Below are 25,267 nucleotides of genomic sequence, written 5' to 3'. Positions count from 1 at the left end.
GGGTTTCTCCCTAACTTTATAAATAGGGAGCTAATCTTCATTATTCCGGGGGGATTAGCCATTTAATAAATTAGAGAGCCGCTAGGGTTTTCTCTCCTCCAAAATGTAGATTTATATTTTTAGATTAAATTTCCTGCTTTCTAGATTAGGTTTATTTTTAGTTTTTATTTCTTTCAAGAACAATTGATGGGAGAAGCTCCAGACACTGGTACACTTTGTATCGCTCCTTCCTCAGGCGCGACGCAAAATATTGATATTTTTTAAAAAAAAAAATTTACAAAATTTTCTAGCATCTAGCATAAAATTTTATAATCAAAATTTACTTGATTCTACATGATATTATAGAACATGCACATAAAACTACAAGTACCACATTGCATAAATACATACATATTCAAAATATAATCACAACTTAATTTCTTCAAGAAATAGTTTTTGTTCTATATTTGCTTATTTCTGTTTCTTGACTGTTGCATAATTACGCAAATGGAATCAAAGATTGCAAGTTACATAAATGGAATTAGACTTGAAATGAGTCCATATCCAATACCCTCATCTATAACTAACACCGCTGTTTCTGCAGCCTCCTTTGCCAAAGTTTGAACTTCCTATAGGATCCACAAATAGTAGGAAAACCAGTGAACAAGATGGTTATTTTGTACAGGACAAAGAACTAATCCTCAAGCAAATGAATAGTCTGAATTTAGAAAAACAAAGCAACAATTATTCACAAAGCAAGCAGTGTACCTTGTCCTCATCACTCATTGCAGAGAGTAACGCAGGAAGAACTGTACCAACATGAATATTAAGCCCAGGTCCTGCAACCTCTGCTAACGCTCCTGGTGCATGTGCATTGAAGGCACTGCATCCATGTCCAAGATACAAAACAAGATGAACAACCAAAAACTTTTTTGTGTGATACAAAATTTCAAATCAGGGGAAGTAACACATACGAGAGGGGCAGGTGGACCAACTTGGGCAAAATATGAGGCAACACAGCTGCAGTCCTGACACTGAAATTAATATAGAAGGATCAAATTTTATACATTGCAATAACTTCAGAAGATAACATTACATATCCTCCACAAAATTTCTACCTCAAGATTTGTTTGAGGCCATCAAGAGCAGTATCAGAGGTTTCATAATCCTCAAGAGCATGCAGGAGAGTGGGAACTATCTCATATATTGCTTGCAAACCAGCACTCTAAAAAATAACAACTTAAGTGTTTTCATCTTACAATTCATATTTAAACAAATAATCTTCCAATGCAGTGGATGGTAAAGGAGCACCTTGTACAGAGTGCTGAATGCTAAGCCTGCAGATTCTCGAACCTCAGGCGTACTGTTGACAGAAACTATGAAAATTGAAAACTTCCATCAAAATATTATAGATAAGAACCAACTTCTATTACCCATCACAAAGAGCAGTCCTAATAGTGGGGATCAGCTCGTCCATGAAACTCAACAGCTAGCTTTTCCAGCACTTGCCATTACTTCACTCAAGCCTATGCATACACCTTATTAAACACCATGACATATCAGATTTACACATACATATGTAAAGAATTTACGGTTTATTCAATGTTAGGAACACTCTTGATTAAAAAAAAGGATCCCAAAGGAATAACGTTATTGAGCAAGTTATTAATTAAAAAAATGAATTAACATTTTTGTCATTGAGCGAGTTATTAATTTTCCCTACGTGAATGAGGTACAACCTGAAAATTACAGGGCAATTAAATTGATTCCAATGGGAGATTCAGATGACATTTTCTGCCAATGCAAATTCCTAATTCAGTTGCTTCGTATGAATTATAGATAAAAAAGAATCCATACTCGTAAGTGAAGAACCAATTATGCCTCATATTAAGAAAATCCAGCTTGTAATGTAATAACAATAGCAACAATCCAGAGTCATTCTGCTCATCAAATCCCTAATCCTTGCTCCTAATGGCTTTTTGGGTTCTCTCTAACGAGCCCTTAACTTCAAGAGATTGAAGGGTTCTCTCTAAACCAGCCATTAACAAGCTATCAGAAAATCATACCCTTCTTATGGCATGTAGAGACGTTTAAGTTGGTGATAGTGACACAAGATTGTGAGGTATGGAAATGGTGAATAGGCTGGTGAAGGAAAGGGCGATAGTGATATTCAGCAAGACACTTTTATTGTGAATATGGAAGCTTACTGTGATAGAAGTAGATAATATCTTCCACATCTAATTCAACTGCATAATTTGAACGCATATTTGAATTATCCAAGACCCTGATTCTGGGTTATATTTATCCAATATTTCAGCTAGCTATACAAGAGACAATAAACCTAGGTGGTAGAGTTATATTCACATTGGTGAAATTTGTCAATTTGAGCTAAATTCGAAAAAAAACAAGTTAGAAATCTAAACTAAACTCACCTGAAGGCATATGACTTCATTCTTTCGTAATGACATTGACAACTTTTTCGATTAACTTCTGCTCATCAGGCCTAGCAAAAGTTGAAATGATAAATTAAATTCAAACATACACAATTTGATTATAAACAGCACATCTCCATAATGCTTATTACCTGTCTTCTGCCAGCATCAGGGTTCTTCAGCCCCTTGGATAAGATTGGGATAATAAAAGGAAGAACTCTTTCACCAAGCTTCCGAACAAGTTTCCCAAGTGCACGCCCAGCAACCTATATGACACCCAATTTTTATTCCTTGGATTTCATGAACAAACAATTAGCCGATCCCACAGCAGAGAATTGGAAGAACAAACCTGCCGCCTTTCAGAAGACGGTGATTCAAGAGAAGATATCAGAGTGTTCATCAAGTCTGGCATTATTTCCTTGAGTGTCTTAGGAGTATTTGCGACAATAGTTTTCCATACATGCAAGGTAGCCTGAACAGAGGTTGGAGAATCGCATTTTTATGTACCAAATATATGTGAATGCATAATTAAAAGCCAGAAAAACAAATCAACCAGTAACTACCTGACAAACGGATAGGCTCACATCAGTAACAAAACAAGTGCTTACAAGAATTTAAAAGAGACATAAAATTTGGTATAATTGAAATTGGGTTTAAGAGATGATTAATTAGTAATTAATTACCCTCCCATATGCAATGCCTCGTTTAGAATCAGCAATCCCACCGTGACGACAAAACCCTAGATCCTGAAACAGTAATTCTCAATCAATCAAATCTCTAAAATCCTTAACGGATTGGAAATTAGGTGTTCCTCCGATGCGACATCCCTCATAAGCACATCAAACCTTTAGATTTTGATTTGCATCTCTGTTTATAAGATTTAAACCTTTAGATTTTGTGCAGAAGAGGTGGAGATCGAGAGGTGGAGGAAGCGGTGGAGAAGCCGCTCCCTGTTTTCGGCGCCCTGAGAAGTGGAATGACCGAAGATACGAACGACGATGTGCGAGGTAGTGGTGCAAGGTCGAGGTGGTGGTGCAAGGTGGAGATGGCAGTGTGCAGGGTGGAGGTTGGCGGCTATGGAGTTGACTGGGTGGAGAAAATAAAACCTAGAAATAAGGAAGCAGAGAAAGGATACGATAAAAGAGTTCTGGTTTTATTAATTAGGTAAAATTTTTATATTTAAATATTTTATATTTATTATAATTAGTGAATGCTTGACAAGAGATACAATGGTTTAGATGGTTAAGACATTTGATAATGTTATGACAGGTTAGAGGTTTGATTCTCTATTTTTACATTTTAAGTATATATTTTTCAGTTCATTTTATTTTTAATTAATTTATTTAGGATAAGTTTTTAAATTTATATATATGTACAGGATATTTGATTTTCATCCTTTTTTTAATTTTTTAGTATTTTAAAAAATATGAAGAAAAAATATTTATATTCAAATAGTAGTTCGTATTAGTTGTGTCGTACTTTTAAAAAGGAGCGACACAAAGATAACACACTATTTATGTCGCTTTTATAAAAGCGTGTCACAAAGATAACACACTCCCTGTGTCGTTTTGGTAAAGGCACGTCACAAGCTTACTCTTGTGTCGTACTGCAAGACAGGCGATACAAGAAGTAACTCGTTTGTGACGCACGCTCTTCAAGCATAACACAAGTGATTACACAGAATACTTAGTTGTGTCGCGTTTAAAGAACGTGCGACACTAGTTACTCTGTTGTGTCGCTTTCTCTTCAAGCGCGACACAAGTGAGCATTTCTGTACTAGTGAGATCTTCTATTTTTGTAATCAGAATCAACAAGCGGGTTTTGGATTTCTATCTCTCCCTCTTATCTTTTCCTTTTATATTCAATTGAAGCTTTTTCCATTGTTCCTATTGTCCTTTTGTTGTGATTGGTTTGTCTATGAACTGATCCCCATCCAATTTGGGATGGGGATGACATTGATTATATGAATATGTATGATTAGGGATCTAGGACATTTGATTGATCAGTTTATGCATGCTTAATGCCTAGAAATTGTTAGGAATAGGATTTATGCTAGAATGAACATTGATAATGATCAACTAGCCTGTTTATGTATATAATGTGCCTAATGCCTGTGACCCTGACATTAAATAGGATTATAGATAGATGAGAACCTGACCACGGAATCGTCTATACCGAATTTGTATTAACCTGACTTCGCTAGAGACCACTGGGAATGAGGCTTTGTGGCTGGGCTACGGCTTTAGCCTTAGTTGTCAATAAACCTAATGTTTTGCATGACCTAAGGTATATGCCTAATCAAGCCGTCACCCGAATGCATGTGAATAGGAAGGACAATACTGATCACATTAGTCTTTCACTTAGGGCAATTACCTTCAATCACTGGTAAAACATAAATCTGAACTCCCTAAACTCATACATAGGATTTAATCAAATGATTCCTCAGCCTAGATTGTGCCAACCATTAATTCACCTTCTACCCTGTCAATTGTTCACTTTATTTTGATATGTTATTGCTTTTAATTCAATTAGTTAATTATAGAAAAACCCAAACATTTATCCAACCCTCTAAACAATTAGATCATTCTAGGTAGATTTGCTAGTTATAACAAATAGTCTTTGTGGTTCGATCTCGTACTTAGCACAATATTACTTGTTGCGATAGGATACACTTGTCCTATTAAATGCTATATATTTTACGAGCATCAGGGACCTGTTTAGGAAGTCGGCCAGTGAAGCGTACGAGCTCATCCACGAGCTCGCAAGGAAAAGCATGCAATGGCAAGAGGATCGGCTTGCCGGACCTTCGCGACATTAAATGTTCGTCGTGGACAAAGAGGCTCCGAAAAGTTCCATGGCGGAGATGAATAAAAAACTTGACGCTTTGATAGCCCAGTTGAGCCTTAACAAGGTTGCACAGGTCCTGATGTGCAATCACTATGGTGGGGACCATGACAGACTCAATTGCCAAGCCGGTAGCCCTTTCGTCGGCGACATCGAGAATGTAAGTTATATAGGAGGCAACCAAAGGTACAATCCTAACCTGAACTCCTATCACCACAACAATAATAATAACAGCGGTTGGAGGCCTCGATACCAACACCCGAACTTGTCATATGGTAATAATAATAATGTGTTGAGGCCCCCATCTGACTTTGAGCAGGAATATCGGGAAAACGGGCTAGGGCAATCACAAGCCTTGCTCGGTAATCGGAACGCTCCGCCTCCCGACAATGTGCATGGCAAGTCGGTCACGTCGTTATTGAAGGATATATTAACAGGTCTTTCCGATAGTGAGGTGTTTTGCAGGGACCTTAGCCGCCAAGTAGCCCACTTGAATCATCAGCAACAAGAAAGGCCACTAGGAACCCTCCCGGCGAACACCGAGCAGAACCCGCGGGGCAAAAATCGGGAGTCCGGACAGGCGATAACGCTCCTAAATAGTGGAAGTTCGGACCCGTCAAGTTCCAACTCGGACAACTTGCATTGAGCCGCCGCATAAGAAAGCAAGCTACTTCGACTCTAAACGTAGCATCGGTTTGAATTTCTCGAACCACTTGTTTATATGTACTATAACCGTTTTTCAACTTATTTTTATTTGTTTCTACTTTTATTTATTTCTACGTATGTTATTTTTAGTTTCCTCCATTTCGTTATTTTCATTTTTAGTTATAATTCTATTTTTATTTTTATTTTTATTTCTCATAAATCAAAAGAAAAACAAATCCCATTTTAATCCAAAAATTCTTAATCACGCGGGACGTACAACCCAGTACACCCGCGCATCTGCGTGTCTTACCCATTTTCACAATAAAAGACACGCTGCGTGGGGCGCCTCTCCTACCACGCCCCGCGTAACCTTCGGCGGTTAGCCCCTTTTCAAATAAGCGCCACGTGGAAGGACACGCGGAACGTGCCCTAGGGCACGCCTCGCGTATCCTCGGGGAGTTGTGAATTACAACTCCCCATGGCAGCCTTTCCCTCTCCCACCTTTCCCATCACTCTCTCCTCTTCCCCAAAAATCTTTCCCACTTCTCCACTCCACCTCTTCCTCTCTCCAATCACATCCCACCTTTTCAAATTCAAATCTCTTCAACCTCCCTCCATAATAAATTTTGGATTAACTACCCTCTTAATTATAAGTTAAAAACATTAAAAAGAATTAACAAATCATAAAAACATTAAATAAGCCATTAAAGCCCATAAAAAATTCTAAAAAACTGTTTAAAACCGAAAAAAATGTTTCAATTTCCGCCTTTTACGCGGGGCGTACCCTTCCTCACCCTTCTCCCACCAAAATAGGGTCAGGAGGTGCAATACGCGAGGCATGCTCCCCTGCACGCCCCGCGTACTGTGTCATTTGCATGCCAAATAACGGGCAGGAGGTGGGATACGCGTGGCGTGGCCCCTTCACGCCTCGCGTACCCCCTGGGAATCCGAGTTTTACTTGGATTCCCCACTCCTCCCCTATAAATAGTCCCCCTTTCTCTCCCTCTTCTTCCTCACAACTCACTCAAACACCCCCTACTCTTCTTCTACTTCCTCTCAATTCTCCACTCACACCATGGTAAGGCGAAAACAAACCGCCGACATGCGCCCCCCGCGGTCCACTCGGGCACGTACCTCCCGCACATAAAATCAACAACTACGCCAATCACCACCGCCTCCCAAACGGGAGGAAACACCACCACTCACCCGCCAATACCAGGCTCCCTTCCATCTTCTCACCGAAGAGGAAGCCCAAAACTACCAAACACTCTCTGCCGCCCACGTGATGGAGCTCCCTTATATTGATCGTAGCATTCTTGACCGCTACAACGTTGGAGGTGCCTTCGAGGACCGCCTCCGTGCTCTAAATTGGCTCGATCATTATCGGGCACGCCACCACGTCTACTCTTCGTTGGTGGTGGAGTTCTACACCTCCCTAGAATCCAACAATGTTCCGGGAGCCGCCCTATTCAACTTCCGCCTCCACAACCGACCTTTCACCATTGACACCCAATGGCTCCACAATCATTTCACTAAACAAGCGGAAGCGGGCATTGCACATTGGCCCAAGGGCGTCTCCCCTCGTGATTTTTGGACCACCATCACCGGGTCTGAGGATTACGACATCTCCAACCTCCGCCCGACGTGCATCCGCGACCCAATCCTGCAACTTCTCCACCGGTTCATATCCTTCTACTTCTTGGGGAAGTCCGAGTCCAACAAGGTCAAGAAGCATGAGCTTTTGGCCCTCTATTGATGTGCCAACGGGCTTGCTTATGACCTTTCCTATCTCGTGGCCATCCAACTCCACTCCATGCCTACCCAAAAACGTGGCAAAATCGGGTTGGGCCATCTCATCACCATCTTCGCCACCTCCGCTCTTGGCGAAGCCGCCCTTAACCGCCTCCCCAGCTTGGAGCCACGACCCTTGGAGAAAAATGCTTTCAAAGCACTCAAGCGCCCTACCTCCGGCCCGGGTGAAACTTCAGGGGCGGCCCACTCAAACGAGGAAGAGGGCTCAGACTCGGATATGGGCCTCAATTTCAGTCCACCACCCCTCCATGACTTCAACTCCCTTTATGCCCGGTTGGATATTTTGGAGGATAACCAACGTCGTGATCGGGCCCATTTTGACTCCCGCTTCAATGCCATCGATGCTCGCCTCGACGCCTCTGAAGTTCAAAGGCGTGAGGATCGGGCCCATCTCGATGCTCGCTTCGATGCCCTCACCTACTCCTTCGCCTCCTACGTCAACATCCACGGAAATCCTCCTCTGCCTCAACCATAGTTTCCTTTTTTTTTGTTATGTTTTCCTTTGTTTTGTATTTTCCTTTTTCATGTTTATCTTAATTTGTTTCGTTTTAGGTATGTCCTTTGTTATTTTTGCTATCTTTTTATGTTTTTCTTGTACTTTCTTTTCTCTTTAATATATTTCCGATTTCCGTTTACGTTTCGTTCTTCTTTTTCGTGTTTATTCTTCTCGATTTATGCGCCATTAATAACATTCACGCAGGGCGTACTCCCTTTTACGCACCGCGTGATCGTCATTTTTCTTGCATAAAAAGCCCAGAAACTCAAACACGTGGGGTGCCCCTCATACTGCGCCCCGCGTATTTGAGTCTCTGGCAAAAAATGGCTAAAAATGCACCTCCTACGCGGGGCGCCCCCCTGGGCACGCCTCGCGTAGGACATGACCTTTAAAGGTCTAGTTTTATTCCTTCTTTATTTTTGTTTTTGTTTTTGTTTTCTCTTGCGACGCCATTGGAATATGCGTCATTTTAATAACGCGGAGGGCCGTGCAACCCCGCACGTACCATTTGTTTTGCACTAACAAAAACAAAAATAAAAAAATAAAACAAACAACAAATTAATGAAACTAATTTATTGATTCTTTAATTTTTCCGACACAGTACCTCCCTCGGAAATTAATTAAAGTTCCGTTATTTGTCCTTAGATGTAAAGTCATTCATACAAAGGAGCGGTTTTAGTAAGAAATTTTAGTCTTAATTCTAAAACTCTAGGTTCTATGCAAAGCCAAGGTTCGTACTAAACGAAAGCATTAAGTCCTAACCCACAAGTCATCTCCATAATAAAATTCAAAAAGGCAATAAAAACGGGATAGTTGAAAATTTGACGAGAACTTGAACGTACACAATTTAACCCGAAATTTTGTGAGGTAATTTTGAGCCTAAAAGAGTTCGTACGAGAACTCTATTTCTTTCACAAATTTTCGAGAGCTTTGACTTCACTCGACTCATAGAGTTTGCATCTAATACTGGGTTAAGTACACTTAGTTTAGTTAAAATGGCAATAGATGATAAAACGAACCCACTTAGTCTAACTCTTTTCTTAATTTATTTTTCTCGTTTTCATCAACCTCTAGGAAACCCCCTCGAGCTTATTAACCGACTTTTCTTGTTAATACCCTTTTAACAATTAACCCTTTTTTCCTCTTGTTTAAATACCAACAAAATCAATTTGCATCCGAAATAAACCAAGGCCTTGATAAGAAAGCACCATAAGTCCTCGAGATCGTTTTTGTGCCACTCTCAAAAAAAAAGAAAAAGAAAAACACAATAAAGAGCGAAAGGCGTTCTCAAGCTCCACCCGAGCAATTTCGAGTTATATTTTACAAACTTACTAAGGCCAAAATAAAAAGCACGGTGCGATCATCAAAATGGTGTTTAAACTCGAGTTTCTTAAAATTAACCACTAAAAAGCCACCCGCATTACAACCCCCCTCCGGGTTCATTTTTAATATTACCTAGACCATAACATAGGAGGAAAAATCCGGATAAAAATGCAAACTCAAAGTGACTTCGAGTAAGTGCAAAGAAGAGTGCAAAAACACCGACCCACCAAAATTTGAGCGTAAGAGTGAAATCCCTTGGTGAGGTACTATCGGGTTCTCAAAAGATAATCGACCCCCGTTAATATTGCCTATTAAATTTGATCATGGAGGTTTCAAACAAGTTTTGGTCACTCATTTGTTTGCGTAGGTACTTACCGAAAACTTTGCATAAAACTTTAGCTTCGGAATCACGCACTTGGTAAAACCAACCGACGGTTTGTTTCTTAATAATCTCAATCCCTTGTCTTTCGATTTCTTTTACTTGAGGACAAGTAAAACTTTAAAGTCCGAGGAGGTTTGATAGGGGTGTTTCGTCCCTATCTTTTAGCGTAATTTACGGTTTAGTTTTAGATAAAATAAATAAGTTTAATTGCGAAAATAGAGTGTTTTAAATAAATTAACGAAATAAAAATAAATTCCGTACTTATGGTTAATTTTCCCTATTTTTGATTAATTTAGAAAATAAAAACGTCAAGCTAACTCGGCTCTCGAGAATTGTGTTTCAGGTACAAGCAAGGAGTGAAATTCCACCAACATACGCGGGGCGTACCTCCCTTTACGCGGGGCGTGGAACATTTGGTCAGAAATAATTGAGCAATCCACAGACACCACGTGGAATCTAGTCACCAATACGCGGGGCGTATCAACCACCACGCGGGGCGTGGAACATGTGTCAGAAATGATAAGCCTAATCGCGAGGCGTGTAAGGAAGTTCTTCAATGCAAAAAGATCAGAGACTCATTTATGCGGGGCGTGTTTCGACTACGCGAGGCGTAAAAGGGCCAAATCAAGCTATAAAATCTCAGAAACTCAAACACGCGAGGCGCATCCCAGTCCACGCGAGGCGTGATTAAGACAACAAGATCTAGATTTGGTCCACATGCAGGAGATTTCTGACGAAATGGGCAATTACGTGGGGCGTACTCCACCATACGCGAGGCGTATCATGGGAAATCTGCACAAAATCATGTTCCTCCATGCTTGTATCTTATGAAATTACAACTTTGCCCTAGCTTGATGTGTATAAATAGGGGCTGAATCTACACTTTTGAGACACCTTTTTTTATAGACCATTGTTATTATAGTTTAAACTCTTGTTATTTTTGTGTGAGATTATATTTTACATAGCAATTCTCTTCCACCTTGAGAGCTTGTTCGTTGATTCCGGCATTCCGTCAAAGTTCCGTTCCATCTCCACTCACCAAGCTCGAAAGCTCCACTTCCAAGTCCTAAGAGACGGCCTTGAGTCCGGTTAGCGAGTTCCGAGGGTGGATTCTTCCCTTTTCACTTGCTAATTAGCTTGTACTCTTCCTATGTACTAGGCTTGGTTGTAATTCACATTTACATTCTCCATATTTATAATCTATGATTCATAATCTCTTTCTCTATATTTGTGTTGATGTTTGCTACTTGTTTTGAAACTCGTAATTATTATGTGTAGGAGAACGCGATTTCCGACGCCATTCGGGCTATCTTTAGGGATTCATATAGGTGTTGCCTTACCGGAAGTGACGCTCCGGAAACCGTAGGAATTGACAAACCACGGAACTTACTGGCCCTAATTTCTGGTCCCAAGCATTAGACACGCCTTGACTAGGAACCACGTAGTTTAAGTACTTCACGGATCGGTCACAGTACACGTAATCGTCATTGCAAGAGTAAAACATTAACCGTTTATATATTGAGAGTCATTATTTGTCATATTTATAACTTATCGCCATCCATATCATTCCGTGGATTTTGCTATATAAACTTGTCTCACCCGTAGTTAGGAGTAGTTTGTAGTTGTTCCCTGAATCAACTCAAAGTATTCACCGCTTAGATAACGTATAAAACCGAGTCGTCTAATACTTGTAGTTATAAATCCCGTGGATTCGATACCCGGTCTTAACCGGATTATTACTTGATACGACGGGGTACACTTTCCCCTAAGTAGCCGCGTCTAGTAGAGTCTAAGAACACGTGCATCCCGTACACTTATATATTCTCACCCATCATCCATACTCTATTCACAACCTACTAGGCATAGCGTCCATCAGGGAAATCGACAGGGAAGTCCATTTGGACTATGAATACACCTCCTTCATAAGGGGTGTTTGGAGGGCCATTCAACACGACAGTCCATTGCTGCCGGTCAGGACCATGTATATTGACAAGCCACCTAGGTGCCTCATATTGGAGTTGGTCAATCTGAAACTCAACATTACGATAGAGGTTCCTTCTATTCATGCTCGAAATAACAAACTGTAAGTATAGTGTTAAGTTACCCTGGGTGACTATTGAGAATTGGTAAACGCTTCCTATTTATAATGTGGGTGGGTAAGTGAAGGGTCTCAGAATGGAGAAAGGGTAAAAGGAGATTAATTAGGTCTATCTGTATACGGTGTGTAATTAATGAGCATCATCAATTGGTTTTGCAGATACCAAGACTTTGGGGATTCTAGGAGATGATGACTTAGATATGCTTCAGTTCAAGTTGGATTTGGCTTTCCAATCAACACCACCACGCCTTTGACTATATTTACAGATTTGGAGATGTACATTAATTGCTTATATTTTTTTTACCCTACATTCATTCAGTTATTTGTGTAGTTCAAATGTAAACAGATTATGAGCATTATTCTCCAGTAAAACTAAAATCATTGATATACAGAAATTCTTGTTCATTTGATAAATTTTGTTCATTTTCAGAATCATTCGAAGAAGAAGGCAAGGAGTGACATTTACGTTTAAAAAAATATCATCTAAACAACAATAAAAAGACATTAAATTAAAAGAATCTGTCATCTAAAACAAATCTCTTGACATGATTGATTAAGACCTATGCCATCTGATACAAGTTACTACGACAGAAATTATTATAAAAACTGTCACCGCGAATACCAATATGCCAATTTCCCATATAGCGACTTGACATTTTTAATTATTAGTATGTCATGTGATGATATTAAAAGTGGCGTTAATAAATAAAAAGATGCATCGTAACAATGTTCATATGACAGTACGAAACTAGGCTGATGTCATGTATAGTATCTTCAAATGACAGAACCTAACCGTCGTCTGAAGGTGCAATAGACGGCAGCGAGCCCTGTGATAGATTTATATCTCGCGGGACGACGGTTTTTAACCGTCGTCTGAAGGGGGTTTTGGCGTAGTGTTATGTGAATTAGTGTTACCTTCGCATGCTTCACAAATTGCGAAAAATGCGAAGTCAGACGGAAGAGAGAAAGAAGAATGAGTAAATAATTTCTAAGTGTTATATATATATATATATGAAGGGTGTTTTGAGAAAGTAACAAAAAAAAAAAAAAACAAAATAGTCTAGATAGGTAATGAGTTGGGTAATCAGTCTAAATATGTTGAACGCAACAAACTTTGTTCTTCCGGTAATTATGTTGTAGAATTATATATAATGTTAAAGAAGAAACATATTTTATGGAAATAAGAATGATAATTTTGTCAATAATAAATAACTACAAACAGCTGTTTATGAAAAGTTTCAAAACACTGCAGTTTATAGAGAAAATGCTAAAAAATGTTGTTATATAAACCTAACCAAACGTTATATTTCCTGCAGTTTGGAGTCAACCCTAAAAAATTGAAACAAATACCTTCTAACGGTGCATGGGGGAAGATTGTATTTAGAATAATGGTTGGAAAAAGCACCTTGGGGAGATTTATATGCCATAATATCTTCAGATTCGTTTTAAGCCCATCCCTGATATTATAGCTAAATATGATTTCAGACGTAGTCTGTACTTGTTAAAATTAATGCATTTCCCTGAGTCTTTTCCACACGGATTCAAAATTCTAGTAGTCACATTACATTCATCAATGGAAGATGAAATAACATTATGGAATCATCAATAAAGAAAAGAAGTGAGAAATCACTGGGCTAAACGAACTAACCCGAATACTATTTACCCACACAAGAATTTATCCGTTGTTAAAGTTAACGACATACAATTTAACGACGCTTTGAATAGTGTAGCTAAGAATTTAACGACACTGAAAAGCATCCTTCAACTATAAATTTTTGGGTTGAAATAGATTTTTTTTTTTACATAGCAACCTCATTAATTGGTGAAATTTCTAAACCATTTAAGCTCAAAGGATATGAAATTATAATAAAAGTTATTATTATTCAACCATAATACACGGATTTTAACCATACATGGTTGTTTCTGGAAATATAAATCCAGCTAATTTCAATATTAAATCTTACAAGATTTTATTTCCAATGAAAAAACAGATCTTCATTTCCAGTTTGTGCATAGCCATGGATACCATCTTTACGAACTTTCCAACTGCAATTTTTACGGCATCTTTTATTTGGTGTAGAATCTCTTTTAGCATCAAAAACATCATAAGTACCTGATCCATGACTGCAAGAAAATCCACAGAAGAAAAGCGTAGTATCAAAAAAACTAACTCTGAAAGTCCAATGAAAATCTTGATTATACTGTAACACATGCGTTCCCAGATCATTGTCCTTTGATTTACAATTTACCGTCACATTTTCTCCCTTCCCTATATCGTTATAAATAGTCACCGTCGTTTTGTCTATAAGAAACCCCTTTTCTTCCTTGCTTGCTAAGCTCATTTTGGGTGTGGATGAAAGAATCAATGAGATTATCACCAAGAACAACGAACTCATTTTCATGGTTATGTTATGTCTGAGAATTGATCGAATTTGCTGTTTTAAATAGTCACTTGAGAATCTAGATAGGATTTAGTTTCCTTAATGAATTTTGGCTTTTATGGATTGTGATGACCACAGAGATTTATGATGATATTCATACCATTTATTCTGATAATGATGATCTTGGTCTATGTAAAGATAATAATAATATGGAGTTTTTTTTTTTTTTTGAAATTAATAATATATAGGCTATTTGTAAGGATTAATCAGTTTTATTTTTGTAATAGTAATGTTCAACTATAACTATTCTGGAGTGGAAATGTAATTCAGAAATATATTTTGTTGTTTAATTATTTAATTGGCTTAATTAATTAATTTTTTAATACTAAAGATAAAGAGAAGAGTGAATCCGAAACCAATCCAACAAAATCAGACAACATTATCTCAATCCTCAATTTTACTTTTAATAGGGGTTAATTGAATGAATGGAGATATCATAAGATACTCTCTCTCTCTCTGGAAACCTAGCGAACCTTGCGAACAGCGCCACCAGCAACACCCTTATGCCCGATCTCTCACATTGGCCGCTGCAAGCCACGGACACGGGAGAAGCCCGCTCAACCCACCCCATGATTCGAACCCAAAACTCTAGGGTTATTGGTAAGCTCTCAACCAACAGGTTAAGAGCTTCACTGAAGGAAGCTTGGACTGTCTAAGGACATTAGCTTATTAGTACAAATAAATCAATCATATTTTTGGGAATTAGCTTATTAAATATTTTTGTCATAATCAATAATCTCCGTGGAAATCGTGTTTCAACATAATCGCTACAATCAAAGTTCGTATGCAATAGTTATCGCCAAAATAGGAATGGTTGTCAAATCTGCCAACAATTATGAACATGAAAAAGAAACTGGAATTCAGCCCCTATTTCAACTACAATGGCCACCAAATTCGACCGAAATAAAATCAAAACAAATCAATGGTATAAAACCTTCCTAGAGATATAAATACTTGATTAAAATATGTTTTTACATCATTAAAACAACAATTTGAATGTCAAATCATGAAATATCAAAACTCTAACTCATGTTTTTCAACCAAAACTAAAACAATCTTGAAATGATTGGCATTACGTGAAATATTTTTATATGAGAATCAAGAATACATTATTTTTATTCTTCAAAGATCTTCGAAAAATCTTATATCTGTAGAAAAAATGGCTCCCTTTTAAGAATGTCATAATGTTAGTCTAAAAGGAAGAAGATGGATAGAGTATACTAGTTGTTTAAAGTCCCACATTGGAAAGTTATACTTTTGGGAGGAGGTTGGAACACTATATATATGGGCTTGGGTTTTAGGCTTAAGGCACCCCACAACAAGCCTCCTCTAATTTCTAAGGTTTTGTTGTTTTCTCCTCCTTTCTCTATTGTAATTGCTCATTTGCAATAATATTTAGTAGTGTCCGGGGACGTAGGCAATATTGGCCGAATCTCGTTAAATTCGGGTGTTTTCTCTATTTGTTTTATGCTTTAGCTTTCAATTTGCTAGTCGTTTCCGCAACAATTGGTATCAGAGCCTTGGTTTAGAAACTTAGTATGCTCTGTGCACCGCAGTTAAACTGATCGGTCGGCACATCAGAAAAGTTTCTTTTCTCGGGGTTTCGTTGGTTTTAGAAACTTAGTATGCTCTGTGCACCGTAGTTAGACTGATCGGTCGGCACATCAGAAAAGTTTCTTTTCTCGGGGTTCCGTTGGTTTATAAAACTTAGTATGCTCTGTGCGCCGTAGTTAGACTGGTCGGTCGGCACATCAGAAAAGTTTCTTTTCTCGGGGTTCCGTTGGTTTATAAAACTTAGTATGCTCTGTGCGCCGCAGCTAGGCTGATCGGTCGGCACATCAGAAAAGTTTTTTTTTTGTTTCGTTGACAATTTAGCAAATTGAAAGGTAGTGTTTAAAACACTCATTTGGAAAAATCTTAGATAATATATTGTCTCAAGTGCTTAGGAAAATTCTGTCAAAAGGGCAATAATCGCCTAAGAAAGCTGGTACTTAAGTGAGACCGTTTGTGACTCCACTAGTGGCCTGGGAATTTTTCTAGTAAAGTTACTTAAGGCAAGGTATTATTGGTGATTTTTTAAATTTGAGCTGAGATGACGACTGATGAAACATCAAAGGGATCCACATCGGTAAAGATATCTATTCTGTCAAGAATAGGCGTGTCAAACAGCAGAATTGCTGTGGAGATCTTTGATGGTACTTGTCATTTTGGCATTTGGCAAAGCGAAGTTTTGGATGCCTTGTTTCAACAAGGTCTAGATATTGCCATTGAAGGAGAGAAACCAGAAGATGTTGATGAGAAGGATTGGAAAACAATAAACCGTTTGCCGTGTGGTACAATTCGATCATGCCTTTCCAGAGAGCAGAAATATGCATTTAGTAAGGAAACTTCTGCAAGTGTTTTGTGGAAGGCATTGGAGGACAAGTTCTTGAGGAAAAGCAATCAGAATAAGCTTCATATGAAGAAAAGGTTTTTTCAGGTTCTCATATGTTCCTGGTACGACAATGAATGATCACATCACGAGTTTCAATAAGCTTGTTGCCGACTTGATGAACTTGGAGGTAACTTTTGGAGATGAAGATTTGGCTTTAATGTTGTTGGGATCGCTTCCTGAGGAGTTTGAATTTCTTGAAACGACTTTACTTCATGGAAAGGCTGAGGTGTCTCTTAAAGAAGCGTGTGCTGCATTGTATAGCTACGAATTAAGAAAGAAAGAAAAGAAAGAAAGTAGCAGTGGCGCGGCAGAAGCACTAGTCATGAGAGGTCGTTCCCAAAAGAAGAGTAAAAGCATGAAGGAGAGGTCAAAATCTAGAGTTGGCAAAGATGAATGTGCCTTTTGCCGAGAGAAAGGGCACTGGAAGAAAATTGTCCCAAGCTGAAGAACAAATCTGGTAAAGGGAAGGCTGTTGCAGATTCAAATGTTGCCGAGTATGACGATAACTCAGACTTTTCATTAGCTACCATGGCATCATCAAGTGGGTTGCAAGCATGGATTCTAGACACGGGCTGTAGCCACCATATGTGTCCTAATCGAGAGTGGTTTTTTGACTTCAAGGAAATAGATGGTGGAGTTGTTCACACAGCAAATGACAGTCCCTGTAAGACAGCTGGAATTGGTTCAATTCAGTTGAGGAATCATGATGGAGCAACCAGAACTTTGACAGATGTCAGATACGTGCCGAGCTTGACGAAGAATCTTATTTCAGTGGGAGTCTTGAGCAAAAAGGGTTTCACTATTGTTATCAAAGAAGATTCCATGAAGGTCATCTCTGGTGCACTTGTGGTAATGAAGGGAGTTCAAAGAAGCAACAACTTGTACTATTATGATGGTAGTACAATTACTGGAGCAACAGCAGTGGTTTCTAGTGATGATAAAGAGATAGAAGCAACCAGATTGTGGCATATGCGGTTGGGGCATGCAGGCGAAAAGTCCTTGAAAGCTTTGGCGAGTCAAGGGTTATTGAATGGAGTTCGGACCTGCAAGTTAGATCTTTGTCAGCATTGTATCAAAGGGAAGTAGACGAGAGTGAACTTTGGCACTGCAATCCATAATACAAAGGGTATTTTGGACTATGTTCACTTAGATGTATGGGGACCTTCCAAAACAGTTTCATTGGGGGGAAAATCCTATTATGTTACCTTTGTTGACGACTTCTCTAGAAGAGTATGGGTGTACACTATGAAGTCGAAGGATGAAGTGTTGGGAATTTTTCTCATGTGGAAAAAGATGATGGAGACTCAGACAGGAAGGAAGATCAAATGTCTCCGATCAGATAATGGTGGAGAGTACAAAAGTGACCCTTTCATGAAAGTTTGTCAAGATGAAGGAATTGTCCGACACTTCACAATAAGAAATACACCACAACAGAATGGGGTGGCAGAACGGATGAATCGAACTCTACTGGAGAAAGTTTGATGTATGTTGTCCAATGCTGGTTTGGGCAGACAGTTCTGGGCTGGGGCTGTAACATACGCTAGCCATCTCATTAATTGGTTACCATCATCTGCTATCAACGGCAAGACACCTTTAGAGGTGTGGCATGGAAAACCAGCTAAAGATTATAATTCCTTACGTGTGTTTGGTTCCACTGCATATTACCACGTTAAGGAATCAAAGTTGGATCCGAGAGCAAAAGAAGCGGTATTTATGGGCATTTCCTCTTTAGCAGGGATGTTACCTTTGATGAATCCACCATATTGAAGAAGGTAGAAGATAAGCAAGCAGATGGTACTCCACAGCAGGTGGAGGATACTTCCAAACAGGTGGAGTTTGAAGGAGGTAGAAAAATTGATCCAGCAACGGAATCCGATAGTCGTACTGTAGAAGGATCGCATGAAGAATGTGAGGTTCCAGCACAAGAATCACCACAACAAGAGATGACAATTGCATTGAGAAAGCCACATAGAAATAGAAAAAAGCCTGCTCGCTATGAAGATACAGTGGCTTGTGCATCTTCAGTTGAAGAAATTCCTACCTCTTATTCTGAAGCTGTACAAAGTTCAGAAGATGAAAGATGGAGAAATGCTATGGACGAGGAGATGCAGTCCCTTGAAAAGAATCAGACATGGAAGCTAGCAAGTCTACCAAAGGGAAAGAAAGCAATTGGATGCAAATGGGTGTTTGCAATAAAGGAGGGATTTCCTGACAAGTCCAGTGTTCGCTACAAGGTAAGGTTGGTGGCTAAAGGCTATGCTCAGAAGGAGGGAATTGATTATAATGAAGTATTTTCTCCAGTTGTAAAACACACCTCCATAAGAATATTATTGGCTTTGGTAGCACAATTTGATTTGGAACTAGTTCAATTGGATGTAAAGACTGCGTTTTTACATGGGGAGTTGGAGGAGGAAATCTATATGACTCAGCCAGAGGGATACAAGGTTCCTGGTAAGGAAAACTTAGTGTGCAAGTTGAGCAAATCATTGTATGGATTGAAGCAATCTCCAAGGCAGTGGTACAAGAGATTTGATAAGTTCATGATGGGGCAGAAGTACACTAGAAGCAAGTATGATCACTGTGTATATTTACGCAAGCTACAAGATGGATCATTTGTTTATCTTCTCCTTTATGTCGATGATATATTGATTGCGTCAAAAATAAAGGAGAAATAGAAAAATTGAAGGCTCAACTGAATCAAGAATTTGAAATGAAAGATTTAGGTGAGGCTAAGAAGATTCTCAGTATGGAGATAAGCAGAGATAGGAAATTGGGGAGACTTTGTTTGACTCGAAAGCAATATCTAAAGAAAGTACTAAGACATTTTGGCATGGATGAGAAGACAAAATCAGTCAGTACTCCACTTGCTCCTCATTTCAAACTTAGTGCAATTCTATCTCCAGAAAGTGATGAAGAACGAGAACATATGTCAAATGTTCCATATGCGAATGCAGTTGGTAGCTTGATGTATGCGATGGTGTGTACAAGGCCCGATATTTCACAAGCAGTTAGAGTTGTGAGTAGGTATATGCATAATCCTGGCAAAGGACATTGGCAAGCTGTGAAATGGATTCTACGGTATATCCAACATACTGTGGATGTTGGTTTGGTGTTTGAGCGGGATGTGAAAGTCGGCGAATGCATAGTGGGATATTGTGATTCAGACTATGCCAGTGATTTGGATAATCGGTGATCAACTACTGGTTATTTATTTACCATAGCGAAGGCACCAGTTAGTTGGAGGTCTACCTTACAGTCGACAGTTGCTTTGTCTACGACAGAGGCAGAGTACATGGCAGTTACAGAAGTTGTTAAGGAGGCAATTTGGCTTCAAGGGTTGCTAAAAGAGTTGGGAATCGGACAGAAGCATGTCAAAGTGCATTGTGACAGTCAAAGTGCTATTTATTTAGCAAAGAACCAAGTCTATCATGCAAGGACGAAGCATATCGACATTCGTTATCATTTTATAAGGGAAATTCTTGAAGCGGGTCAAATACAGCTTCAGAAGATTCCGACAGCTGACAATCCTGCAGATATGGCAACGAAGGTGGTAACATCAATCAAGTTTCAACATTGTTTGAACTTGATTAATGTTATCTCTACTTGAAGTTGAAATTTGAAGACGCTACTGAGTATAGGAAAGGATGGAGAGATAGTTTGGTTGATGTTTCTTAGAAGATCGCCAAGGTGGAGATTGTAGAAAAAATGGCTCTCTTTTTAAGAATGTCATAATGTTAGCCTAAAGGGAAGAAGAGGGATAGAGTATACTAGTTGTTCAAAGTCCCACATTGGAAAGTTATACTTTTGGGAGGAGGTTAGAACACTATATATATATGGGCTTGGGTTTTAGGCTTAAGGCACCCCACAACAAGCGTCCTCTAATTTCTAAGGTCCTGTTGTTTTCTCCTCCTTTCTCTATTGTAATTGCTCATTTGCAATAATATTTAGTAGTGTCCGGGGACGTAGGCAATATTGGCCGAACCTCGTTAAATTCTGGTGTTTTCTCTATTTGTTTTATGCTTTAGCTTTCAATTTGCTAGTCGTTTCCGCAACAATATCACTACAAGAAAATGTGGTTTTAGGAAGATATTTTTTTTAATCAATTTCAATAAAAATTTCCACTCATTATTTCATAGCCATAATAAAAAAAATCGCTCACTAATTGTAAAAAGAAAAAACCAACTCATTAATAACCTAATTCTTTAGTTCACCGCCAATCCACCAAATTGTTCCATCCCATTATTTCATTCCCCCCTAAAATCAAACAAAGATTCACAGTTCAAAAAAAAAAAAAAAACTCAAAAAACCCCCAATTTCTTTTATCACCGTCATGTTCGCGTTTTCAACAGCTTGGTGAGTAGACGAAGAACTGCTCTAGGGAAGGATTAGTTCTACCAAGGTCTCTATTCGCTCCCATCTTTTAACTCCCATCTTTTGGAAATTGGCACTCTACAGCTTTCTGCAAGTTTTAGGGTTTTCACGGTATGTCTTCCAGTCTTGTTAAAAAAATTCATGTTTTTCTTTTGATTAAGCTATGTTCTCATGTTTTCCTCTTTGTGGCTTTAGATTCAATGTCTGAAATCTGCAGATACAGAGGAAGTTCAGCAGGGTATACTCACCTTCTTATCCAAATTGGTCGAGGATCCTACATTTCAACCAAGGTCGTTCTCTTCTTCATCTATCTTCTTATCCAAATTGTGCTTTGAGAATCATGTATTTAGTCATTTAAAATTATTTTTTGACTTGTCTAAAAATTTTGATCTATTTTGAAGCATGGTATGCTAATCATTATTTGTGAAGTAATGCAAAACTTACATAAGTGAGTCAACCAAGTAGGAAGAAAGTAATTTGATTATTAATCATGTTCTAAAATTATCTTCTGCTTGTGTACTTTAAGAGTTCTTCAATATATAAACAGCAACATCTAAAAATTGTATTGGTCACTAATAGTAAATAGTAATGGTTACTCTGTTATCCAGCAGCTTATATAATAAGTTTGTTCCAAGTTTATTCTTTACTAGTAACCACCTCATATTAAGCAAGAGAAATGTAAGGGTCAAAGATGGATGGCTATTCAATAAAGGGGGGTAATAAGGAGTTTGACACAAACCGTGAGTGCAGCGAGAGTGCTAGTGAGGATATCTTGATTTTCTTTTTTTCTGCTGGACTTTAGCAACTCGAGATGAGGTTTGAAATGCTGCTTTCAAAATTTGGAGATTTTTCTCTGACAGGGTAAAGCAGTTAGTTGGCTTCTCCATTATTGTTATTTTGACAAAGTTATGTTGGTTGGGTGTTATCAAATTGTAGTATGCTTTGAATACGGAGTAGTATGACATTGTGTAACAGTTGAGAAACAAGCTTACCGAGGTTAAGTCTCATTTGCTGGACTTGTTAAGATGCAATTGATTTTCAATTGTTCCAATATTAGTTTATGTGATAATTCATTTTAAACAGACAAGATTATTTTGTTTATTCTTTTCATCCAGTCTCATGCAAGCTTATATTTCTATGATTTAAGTAGTGGAAGAAACAGTTATATGAAGTGGGATCATTACACATACATTTGGCATGTATGGAGTTTTATTTCTAATATGGTGAACGCATGTATGTTAACATCATATGGACTAATACCATAACCATATGAAAATGTTTGCTCATAAGTCTAACTGAAATGAATTTACAGCATGCTGATAGAGTTCTCTTCTTGGAAGGTTGAAGTAGAGGTTATTCTACAATAGGAGGCAAAACGAGGATCATCCTCAAAGAACGAAGCTCAAGGTAAGGGTATCAGCATCGTACGACTACGATGAGCTTGAAGTTGTGCTATTTTTACCAAAATTTAGCTTAAATCCAAAAAGAATGTGTGAAGTCATTAATATATCAGATTTATCTTTGACAAGTTACAACATCCTTATTGTTTGAATTCCCTTTTTGTTATCCCAAATTTCTTAACTATGTTGTAGCAGCATAATCGTGGGATCAAATTTCCAAGCATGAGGCAGAGTCTCTGGCTGTATCAGTGAAAGCTTAGGTATATGAAAAGCCAATGTATGCATTTTGTTTAGGAGAAAAAGTGACACACAAGATATTTGGTAAAGTATACTTACATTATCTCTTTTAATTCAAAGTAAAATCAATGCCTTATTTGTCTCGAAAAAGAATGAGGACATTATAATTCTAGACCATGCGTCTCCAAAGATGTGGCTCTAATCCAATTATTATGTCCATTGATGAATATTCTAGCAGATGCTTGTCATTCGAAAAAGAAGGATGTAGTAGTGATTTGTTTCATCTAATCTATATGTTGGTCCATAAAGTTGCCTCGGGTTATAAAATGGACATTAAAGATATATATTTTTTGTTTTCAGGTTTTGGTTGATGTACATGCAGATCCCAATCTACTAGTGGCCTATGGTAATAAGCATTTTATCAATTTGGTCCAAGAGGCCTTTCATTTTATTTAATTTTTATTGTAAAAAACGAATTTGGAATTGGAATGAATTTTCTGTGTATGTTAATTCTGGTTCCTTGAATTGAAAAAGACAAGTGTCTCTTTTTTGTGGGTGGGGAGTTGAAGTTTGTGGGATACAGATTTTGATTAACATCTAATTTCTCCGGGGCTACCAAATTTTAATCAAAATGTAAACTTTTAGGTTGTACTTAACCATGTGCAGGGCACGTTTCATCATCCCTATGTTTCCTTTTTTTCTACGGGACAGATACAGCAGCAGATTTAATCTCAATTAAACAGCTCTGTGAAAAGTACAACATGCCTTGGCATGAAGTACCAAGTGATCAACAAGGTGAAGACGGAGGTGATGCTTAATTGCAGTTCGTAGTTCATTTAAGCTTGTAAGTATTTAAAAGCTAAACATCATGTATGATTAAGTTGTATGAGTGTATGAATAGGTGGTCATTGTGATGTGCTTATTTTTGTTAAGTTTTGCAGGAAATTCGCCTATAAATATCTCTGGTAATGTGGCAGAACTCCTTGTATTATATATGATATACATTAGAAGGCAAGTTTTCTCTTTTTGGATTCCTGTATAATATATTGCCTCTTGCGTGCCTTAGTTTTTTTGGATAAAATAGTAGTTTTGTGAATTGGTATGCTGGAAGAGCAATGAGAGATTCTCTCTATAATTTTCTCGTTCGAGTTGTAGTTATGGGGTTTGATGTTCCTGTTCTTATTCTTGCAGATTGCTAGTTCACTGGCTTGTGCTCAGAGAGGTTGGATGAACATTTATAATGACAAAATTATGTGTGAATCATGTGGTGCATGCCTGAGTTTTCTTTCACCTTCCTTGACTCCTGCAGAAGTTTAGCTCTTGTAATTTCAGCATATCAAATCTCATTCATAGGTATTATCAAAAAAAAAAAAAAAAAATCTCATTCATAGGTGATTTCACGCACTGAATTAAACCAGTTTATCTTACATGTCATATGACCTCACAACATTGATGTTAAGGGTTGTTCTACGAAGAGAGAAGGTAATGCATAATCCTAGTTTTCCCATGTTTCTAATACAGAATGAAGCTGCATGAAATGAGAAATGATATATTAGAAAGGAAACATAAGTTGAAGGGTTGTCATTTCTAATTTTGTTTGCTACTCGGAACCAATTGTTCCATTTTTTTTACAGGTCAAATTAAAGCTCTGAACAATTTTCTAGTTCTTCACTCCATGGAATTTTGTTGTTTTTTTATAATAAACTTGTGGATTGTTATAAGTTCATCCTTAGGCCAAAGTTCGTCATGTTAGTTACAAGTTGATCTGTTCTATTGTCACTTGGTTAGGCAGAGTCCTTTTGATTTTCTAATCAATGTCTAAATCATATTGGTAGAGTACACTGCGCTAGGGTGCCTTTTTTCTTTTCTTTTTTGGTTGAAGTTGAAAGTGCTAGGGGAGCCTTTTCCAACAGCATGATGTTGGCCATAAAGCCTGCTGCCCTTGGAGAGGTAACAGCTACCCAGAAAGCATGGTGCAGTTCCCTCTCACTCTTCAATCTGCTCTAATTGGTGGATATAAAGACAGATGTGATGGACTAATGCAGTTTCAATTTCTTCCTATAGGCCTCATATTATGATACAGCCAACTGATTTTATGGAGGGAACTGTCATAGATCGTGATGGTGATGAAGTCACTGATGGGAGACAGTTTTCTGCTGGCAATCAAAACGTGCTCATGAGTCATATTTTTTTTTGATACAAACTGTTCAACATATCAGAAAGATTCATCCGGTGCTGGTCCTAGCCATTCGGTGGTCTTGAAATTTATCCTGATGGAAGCAGAATTTTATCATGATGGAATCAGAATTAATTTCGTCAAGCAAGTGACCAAGTTGCAGGAAAAACAAAACAAAAAATTAATAAAAGCCTAGC

At 38.2% G+C, this 25,267-nt stretch overlaps 1 protein-coding gene and 1 pseudogene across 6 annotated transcripts; one reads left to right on the top strand and one right to left on the bottom strand.

Annotated features, from left to right (window-relative positions):
• Positions 1-361: 361 nt before the first annotated feature.
• On the bottom strand, positions 362-3,546 carry LOC136210577 (protein ILITYHIA-like). 6 transcript variants are annotated; one of them, XM_066001907.1, is made up of 11 exons: positions 3,298-3,545; positions 3,095-3,157; positions 2,761-2,974; positions 2,564-2,677; positions 2,412-2,482; positions 1,413-1,517; positions 1,291-1,342; positions 1,098-1,204; positions 954-1,013; positions 748-862; positions 362-608 (listed from the first exon to the last, which is right to left on the bottom strand). In XM_066001907.1, the coding sequence occupies exons 6-11, from the start codon at positions 1,454-1,456 to the stop codon at positions 507-509; spliced, it is 480 nt and encodes a 159-aa protein (XP_065857979.1). In that variant the 5' UTR covers positions 1,457-1,517; positions 2,412-2,482; positions 2,564-2,677; positions 2,761-2,974; positions 3,095-3,157; positions 3,298-3,545; the 3' UTR covers positions 362-506. The 6 variants fall into 6 exon arrangements, with proteins under 6 accessions (XP_065857979.1, XP_065857980.1, XP_065857981.1 ...); XM_066001908.1 differs by having other exon boundaries at positions 2,761-2,883; XM_066001909.1 differs by having other exon boundaries at positions 1,413-1,505; positions 2,761-2,883; positions 3,095-3,546.
• An 18,036-nt stretch (positions 3,547-21,582) lies between these two features.
• Positions 21,583-24,824, top strand: LOC136213337 (clp protease adapter protein ClpF, chloroplastic-like; annotated as a pseudogene).
• Positions 24,825-25,267: the final 443 nt, after the last annotated feature.

This window comes from Euphorbia lathyris, chromosome 1 (genome assembly GCF_963576675.1).
Source record: "Euphorbia lathyris chromosome 1, ddEupLath1.1, whole genome shotgun sequence".
Classification (NCBI taxonomy): Eukaryota; Viridiplantae; Streptophyta; class Magnoliopsida; order Malpighiales; family Euphorbiaceae; genus Euphorbia; species Euphorbia lathyris.
This window is presented reverse-complemented; position numbering and strand designations above follow the sequence as displayed.